Below are 8,987 nucleotides of genomic sequence, written 5' to 3'. Positions count from 1 at the left end.
AAATAAACATTAGGCAAATTAAAATTGTTTTAAAATGAGCTCAACACTGGTAAAATGTTTGGCGACACTTCAAAGCATGGTAACATTTCGATCTTTAAAGGATAACACGCACTGGTGAAAGTTTTGGCTATGTGTTGTCTTCCTTTGTTACTCTTCTGGCAACAAGTTGTTAACTTTAATACTGAGTTGTAATTTGAAGAAGATTTGCAGATGACTGGACATTTATATGTAAAATTGGTGATGTTTACTTAAGTTCTTATGGAGCTTAGTTTCTAACTGGACAGGGGGAAGCTCTTCTGGAACTGTAGTTGAAGTTGGCAGTAACAGTGTTATCTTTTGATAATAAAGTGTTGCGTGCCTTCTTTAAACTTTCTATCTGCATTTCTAATTTTAGGTCAATAGCTAGGAGTAAACGGATGAGCAGGATGAAACAAAACAGAGAAGGTGATGTCTTTCAGTTATAATACACATTTCTTTATTTTTATAAATGGCAGCTAGGGTAAAAAATACACCTAGACGAGTTGTTTTTTCTTTCTTCCTTAAAAAGCTTATGCACTACATTTGATATCACTATATACATCCTTTATAGTCCACCTTCATCTACGGAGAAATATGTCACTGCCTTGAGTATTACGTGTGGGCACTACGATTCCCAAGCCACAGTGATCAAGAAGGCAGTGCAAGGCGCAAATAGGCCATGACATTAAAAAAAAAAGAGGTTAGGTACACTTTTGCAAATAAATGAATAAAAATAAGTGTTTCCAATGTCAAAAAATGCAGCATTTTGTGTATAAACATACGTACATACATAAACTCTATTCACAATTACAAGGAGTTTAAACACAGTCATCAACTTTTTACAGGGTTATTTCATTCTTCTCTTATTATAAAATACAAAATTTATAATTATATTTATATTATAAAAGACAAAACTTACATAATACACATTATGGTGTCATGAAATAAGCTGCCTTGGGATAAAGTTCCTTTTGCTTAGAACATTCTTGTTTAACATAAACATCACATTACATATAAATAAAAATAGTCTTTATCTACCAGTACCTTAACAAATCTATTATTACAAATTCATGTATTTAAAGTTGTCAAAATACCCACATTTTATTCACAAATTAAATTTCAAAATGAGTATTTCAATACTAAAATATTCTGAAAACACTGAACTAGAAGTTTAAAAAAAAAAATTCAATATACTTCTCAACCAGTGCACGCATCAATCTCATCACATCACTGGTCATGGATACAGGTGGGCTAAAACACAGGATGAAACTATAATATAATCGCCTGGGTAGTTCTGTGGCTTCCTCGGGCCTGTTTGGCAGTGAAGGACTAATACATATACTGCAATACTTCAAGCTTGAATCACAACCACACACTAATGAGAAGAAGAAAAAATAACAAAGGAAACTAAATAGAAAAAATGAAATTTCAGCTGCCAAGGAACAGAGTTTATTAGCTGTACTCCTCAATTGTGTTGTGAGCAACTAGAAGGCAAGAAGGATGCGATTCCTCTACTTTTGTGTTGTGTTCATAATGTGTCGTTCTTATCATATTCTTACTTTACACTTACTATTTTTATCTTGTTCTTCTACCTCATTTATCAGTACTATTTATGTAGCAAGGAACTAAACTAGGACATTTTCTTTAAGGAAATTAATTTTTACATTTAATATGAATTGCAACATTGTTTTATGGTAATCAAAGGAAAGAAAAGTAGTAATCATATCTGACAGATAATAATAATTCTAAAGATTCAGTCAATAATGCAATATACTGTACTTGTAGAACCACAAAACTACACATGTCTATCACATTGCTTGGGAAGAGCTAAAAATACAGAAACAAAATATTTTTATGGTCTCTATCTCAACAAAGTCTGAACTCTTACACTCTCAATATTTCAGACAATTTCTCCTCTGACTAAACAGCTACTCTGTTTCCAACCAGAGAATAAAGTAGGTGTAAACAAAACCACGTGACTTTGACCAATTCACATTTCCTTCTTTGTACACCCAGTAAATAGCCCACTTCTAAATTTAAAAGTATGATTGTAACAAGCTGTTTCTGGAAGTTTGAAGTATAAAGTATTTAAAGTGAAGATAATAATATTTTCTAAGCTCCTGATCAATATATGAAACATCCAATGCCTGGTCATAAAATTTCCTGATTTATCTGCTAGCTGTAGCAGTTTTGAGGAAGTCACACACACAGAATGCATAATCTTGCATCAGTTCACTGCAATGACTATGCACAGAATGGTTCCACCTATGTTGTAAAACATAAGAGAAGGAAAGACTATTGTGTTAAATGTGTTTAATAAATTTATGGAAATGTATCCCATCTGTTTAGTTGGTGATATTGCAAAATTAACACCTGAGTACACCGATGTGCCTAATTCAAGGGTTTACAGTTCGCAAAAAGAATTATCCACCACCGGTCATGTTACCACCCCATGTAAAAAGAGACAGCGTATGGGAAGTGTTCTGGACATGGTGTGTGACGAATCTGTAATTAATTTAGGAGATAATTATAGAGATGTAAGTGACAGCATCTCTTCTGATGTACAGAGAATCAAGCCTTTTGCAAGTTCAGATTAATGAAATATCTATCTGTAAGCAGGCCTACTTGTTAATTTTCATGGCAAATATATTTTATAGCAATAATAATGTATTTTTGTTGTCTTAAATTTGTTCAGGCAAAGTGGCTATATCCATCAATTTTTACTTATGTTCATATTTAGGTAAAGAGCACGTGGACCTTGTGGAGTGACATGAAATGTTTGTTTGTGGCTAATTTACCTCTTTCATTAGAACAGTGTTTGGTCACACTGCACAATGTGTAGGCAATATGATTCCCAGAGTTCCTCACTTGGAATGCGAAGCATTCAAGGCAAAATATTTCATGGAAGCTCATCTACTTGCAAAGTTGTCAGGACAGATGAAATAAGCCATACTTAACAACACACAAACTTTTGACAAGATTAGTCCAACTTAATGATGAAGTGTGAACAAAAAAATGGAATGAACACAACAAGTAAGGAACTAACTGAAAAATAATTAAAATTAGTATGGAAATTTAGGAATTGGTTTTGTTGCCGAGATGCTAAATTCTCATTATCATGTTCTAAAGAGCTTGGTCATTCACAGATACCCAGAAGAGGCAGTACAGCTTTATAAACAACGATTCTTCAAAGAACTGAAGTTAATGACAATGAATGAGAAAGAAAATAATAAGAAATGATATAAAAACTATGAACTTTCATTTTCCTCGACACAGTATTAGTGACACACACATACATGTTTATCAACTTCCACCCAGAGAACATTCTCCTCTTTTATTTTTCTTTCTTTTAATATAAAAGGACACTACGCTGTTGTTCTTTTCATATGTTCATAATAATTTTCATATGTGAGCAAATGAAGAAACACACACATACACACACACACTTCATTCCTTGTCTGAGGTGATAAAAAGATGTTTTCACTTAATTTATTTAAAAAAATCCATTCTATCAAATATTTGAGCTTGTCTTAGGAATAAGTGACAGTTCTTAGCAAATTAGATGATGATTGTTGCTTAAAGGGGCCTAACATCTAGATCATCAGCCCCTGTAGCAATTTATTTTCTTGGATTAATCAATTCAATATTTCAAAATGACAAAAAATGAATTTCAAAAAACATTATATGTTTATAACTATGTACCATAAAAAGGTATATCACAACCTATTTCTCAAATGTGTACAGAAAGTTTATTTCCAAGATATTTTAAAAACTAAGTGTTCTGAGGCAGAGTCTCTTAGTACCAAAACTTGCTACTCTGCCTAAACATAATTTTTTCTGTCATTTCTTTCCTTTTGCACACTTCCCATTGTTATTCTCAAACATTTTTTTTTACTTCAATGTACTGAGTTATTTGGGTTTCCAGTGAAAGCAAATAAATGCATGATAAGACAACAACTTGCATACTTTCAAATTAGCAAAACAACAATCAAGCAGTTCTTTAGACATTTTATGAAGGCTTTGAATAAAGCAGTTAATAAATCTGCTTTTCTCCTAAAGCTACTGCCCTGTGAATAACATTTCATGACAAGGAGAATGAAATCACACAGGCAACTCACTGGAGGAGTCTTTGAACCAGGGAGTTATTTATGTTGCAAACTGGAAGGTTAATTTACATTCAAGGGAACTTTACAAACATCATTTGCTTTAGTTAAAACAATGCAGATTTTATAAAATGTACATTGGTTGGAATTCTTGCTATTTGTCAAATGCTAAAGAAGATTTGTAATTTGATATCAGTACATCTTCATTGTGTACTCTAATTCTTCTCTTCCCTTCAAACATTTAAATTTCTGCCAAAAAAAAATATAAGATTCTTTAAAATATTACATAACAATAATACCATGAAAAAGCAAACAACTTTGTACTTCTAGTCTGAGAACCTACTGGCAATGTTTAAAGATTGTTGAAATATATAACTGCTAAGTTGTCCTCAGAGAAATCAAAACAAGCTCCATATTCCACTCTCAAATATTTTGTTATTTCAAGTGAATATCCCTAAATAAAGAAAATACCTCTCTTACACATGATTCTTGAACTACATCACTTTCAATCAAAGGAACATACATTTGTCAACAACTGCTAGTCACGTCTATAGCTGCCCTTTCACTCTAGACAGTTCACACTATCGTGAAATGCTTTAACACTGACGGACACTTCACCATTCATTAAAAACACTTTCAAGTTTAATCCTAGTAACACTGCACAGTAGTTCACCCATCACAATTCCAAGAGCAGCCACCGACAATACTGTCAAAATACCAAAGTCCTTGTAATTGGTTGTTAGGCCAGTCTTATAACACAGAAATGGACATACACAAAAATTAAATTTGTTTATATGTTTACGGCACATCATGGCAAAAAAGAGAATTTCATTCACCAAGTCTTAGATTAATACTAGTTCATTAATATTATCATTCCCTTCGAAAGTATCTTCCTTCAGAAAATTGTTCTCTCAAAAAAAATTATATTCTTCCAGAATTTAGAACTCTTATGAATAGCAAATGATTTAAGGTTACCATATTTATATATTAAAAGGAAAGAGTCCATATACTCAAGGCCATTTGATCATAATTTTACTGTTCACCATTACCAAGAGCAATAAAAATAAAAAAATAAAAAAAAAGGCTGTAATGTATTCAGCTTCCAAACAGAGAGAGGCATTTAAATTTCAAATAGGAATGGAAGCATAGGTTCTCAATCAGTTTGAGTGCTGTACAACAAAATATATTCATAATTTTGATATTGATAAGCTGTCAGGACTCTTCTGCATTTAAGATGGAGGGTGCGGGTTTCAAGTAATGTTTATTTTTAAGATTCACAAGTCTTTTAGCAGACTTTAGATAATTAGAATTTGCTAGCAAGACCACAAAGTCAAATCTATATACAATCATCCTGATGTCAGTAGTCAGCGAGGAAATAATCATAGGGAAAGGAGACATTCAGTTCTGTAACATATTCATAACTATAGGAAATACAAATTTCTGATAATTTGTTCATTACAGAGAGTTTGGCAAAAGGAATTTTTTCTGACCAGGAAGATTGAGGAAATGTTAATATTAATACCACACTCAACTAGAGTGGCGCCGCCTCAGCATTCAAACTCGGACGCTGTGATTGCATTAAGATCCTTCATGAGTCCCTCGAGGTTGGCCATCTCCTGATTGAGCTCTTCAGTACTATATGATGGCTGCAATGAAATGGAACACACTAATCAGGCAGAGCATGAAACTGAACATCATTAAGTGTGTACATTTAATATGATGTTTTGCTGACTACAGTGTTACTGATAATCTTAGATCTGTCCTATTCCTATACTGATTTGAGGCAGTACAATTTGCAGGAGATAAAATTCCTCAATGGATCATCTTTAAATAAATGATAAACTTGTATTTCATATAAGTGAATGATGTTCCAAACTATGTTATAGTTATAGAAGCCTCAAAACATTAGATGTAAACACGCTTAATCAACCATAATAGATTTAAAATATCTTAACGATCACATGCCACGAAAGGATGTAAACGTAAAAAAAAAAAAGGGACATTAGAAATGGCTCTAAACAAGGACTGATGGAGACAGGGAATTGCACATACTGTAGGTAAAAGAAACAGAGCGACACAATTAATTATTGACTCCAAGAAGAAATCATCAAAAGATTATGATAATAACCTGGAAAGGCTAGGTCAATTAGCAGATAAACCTATCTGGACAGCAATAATCTTAGACAGGGAGGGAAGAAAGGAAATAAATAATGTTTTGGGTAAATCTGGGAAACTCATAATAGATCCAAAGGAATCACTGGACAGATGAAAGGAATATTTTGAAAATCTCATTGTAAAAGGAAATCTCTCTGTTGACTATGTAAACAACCAAGATCATGGGGAGGACGCTATTGAAGTTAATGAAATTATGCTTGAGGAAGTGAAAAGCATGGTAAACAAACTCAATTGTCATAAAGCAGCAAGAATAGATGAAATTAGACCTAAAATTGTGAAATATAGTGGGAAGGCAGGGATGAAATGGCCTCACAGAGTAATAAGATTAGCATGGAATGTTAGTAAGGTACCTTCTGATTGTACAAAATAAAAAGTAATTGCACCTACAAGGGAACAGGAAGGATTGCAGCAACTATTGGGGTATTTCACCAATATACCAGGCAAGGTGTTCACTGGCATTTTGGAAGGGAATCAATGGGTGAGAGTATATTGGATGAAAACCAGTGTGGTTTCAGACCACAGAGGGGCTGTTAGGATCATATTTTCAGTATGGGCTTGGTAACTGAAAAGTGCATGAATTCTCACTGCAGCCCAATTAACAACATAAATCCTTTAATTGCTTATAATAATCTACTCTTAATCCTATACTCCCCCAGTACAGCTAACATTTTTGGTGTATGTGCATGTGCGTGTGCATAGACATGTCTAGTAAGATGAACACAAACAACTACTCCCTGAGCCAGATGTGGCTAAAATCCCCAAACCAGCAGGGAATCAGACCTAGAACTTTCTCAACTGAAGGCCATTATGCTGATCATTGAGCCAAAGAGCCGGAACAGCACAACATGCAGTTACTAGTAAAAACTTCTATGTATATTTCTACTGAGGAAAATTTCTTGCATTTCCTAATATTTTTTATGGTTATCTGTTTTAAAGCAAACTTAACCTATGTAAGTTTACTCTACCACATCTAGCTTATTTTGGTACAAGATCATAAATTATCTATATGATTACATTACCTGTATCCTGTTTGGATCATCAGCTGAAGAGGGCCCAGCAATTTGGCCTCTTCCTTTACTAGAAGAGCTTGGAGGAGGGGGAGTAGCAGTACCTGAGGTTGACAGGATACCTGCTTTCTTGTAGGGACTGGATGAGCCCTGCGGCCGGACGGTCACCGATGACACTGTACAACAAGAAGAAAGCTTGCATTACTATCACTATAAATAGCTTAAATTGCTAATAGGTTTTACCACAGATTACCAGGATTAAGTTAACCTCTAAAGTAATCAGCCAAAAGATAACAGTACAATAGAAAACATGGGTTTTCCTTGGCCCTGAGCCAACATTTTTCAAAGAGTTGGACCTTGTTCATTTTTTCCTCTGATTAGTGTTCATTACATATGAAAAGTCTCATGATGGCTCCATACAAATGTAAAAAGAAAGATCCACCAAGTCAATACACTATTTAATCAGATAAAAGATATCACCTGATGGTAAATATTAGTACATGTTTCGTCCACTTAGTGGACATCTTCAGCTAAATACCACAAGTACTAAACTATTATTACATTTGAATTATTCAAAGAGAACAATGGAATTAAAATCCATAGGGAAACTAATATATGGTCCATTAAAATATGGAACAAAACAATATGAACAGAAAGTACATCTATCAAGTCATAAAACATCACACATATTACTGGCAAGCTAATCACATGAAAATCTTAAAATTGTTCTTTGATATGTTGATACACATGGTCTTGATGTAGTGAGAAACAAAATTATGTGTCACATGTAACAAAGTGTATAAGAAACTTTCAGATAAGGGGTAAACATCCTCCTGTAGCGTACTTTATGGTATTTAGCTGAAGATGTCCAGTAAGAGGACAAAACATGTACTAATCTTTGTTATCAGATGATATCTTTTATCTGATTAAATAGTGTACTGAATCGGTGGATCTTTTACATTTGTATATGGTTGTACTTCCTCTTAAAACAATAATCACCACCACCACCACCAGATCACTAACCCTGACTAATTTGTTTTCAGTGTTTGTTTTGTGTTCCTAGATGTTTACTACTTGTATTAGTCCTTTCTTTTTAAAAAAAATCTCTTTCCTATACCTATACTTATCCAACTTTCTCCTAATCCCACATTTCGTGGATCAAGACTGAAGATCTGTCATGATGGCTTCACAATGTGTGTTGGAACCTGCCCTTCTGAGAAGCTGGGAAGCAGAAATTAGTTGTCAGGGAATGAGAAGGAACAAAAGTAAAACAGTCGGAACTGATGAGGAGAGAGCCTATCTATTTGAAGACGTCAGTGTATAAAGATGTGAAGATTGTTCTTGTTCTTCTGCATTTTCTTTCTATTGCTCCCTCTTTCCATACTGACCTGTCACTGTGTCTATCCTATTTTGTGTTCCTCTTCATTTTTCTTTCTCTATATATGACTTGATTTGACAATTCTTATATTTCTTTCAGTCAGGATTCTTTTAAGCAGTGAGAAGAGTATAATTATCTCTGCAATTGTTAGCAGCCTTCAGTCCTGGTAATAATAATTCAGGTTATAAGTTCAGGAGACCTTACTTTGAGGTTGATTTTCATATTCACTGAACATTTCTGATGACTGAAATAACAACAATACAAATCTCTATTCCCTCCTCTTGTGGAAAAAAGTAAATGGCACTT

General features: G+C 33.7%; 1 protein-coding gene across 1 annotated transcript in view; it reads right to left on the bottom strand.

Annotated features, from left to right (window-relative positions):
• Positions 1–452: 452 nt before the first annotated feature.
• The window catches only part of LOC136874463 (neogenin), a 453,251-nt gene continuing 444,716 nt past the window's right edge, over positions 453–8,987 (bottom strand). Inside the window, exons 28-29 of the mRNA XM_068227813.1 lie at positions 7,316–7,479; positions 453–5,767 (exon numbers count right to left, since the gene is read on the bottom strand). Of these exons, the coding sequence (XP_068083914.1) occupies positions 5,669–5,767; positions 7,316–7,479 (263 nt within the window). The 3' untranslated portion in view covers positions 453–5,668. The remainder of the gene's footprint in view (positions 5,768–7,315; positions 7,480–8,987) is intronic.

This window comes from Anabrus simplex, chromosome 5 (assembly GCF_040414725.1).
Source record: "Anabrus simplex isolate iqAnaSimp1 chromosome 5, ASM4041472v1, whole genome shotgun sequence".
Lineage (NCBI taxonomy): Eukaryota > Metazoa > Arthropoda > Insecta > Orthoptera > Tettigoniidae > Anabrus > Anabrus simplex.
The sequence above is the reverse complement of the archived record's forward strand: the minus strand, read 5'-3'. Positions and strand labels throughout refer to the sequence as shown.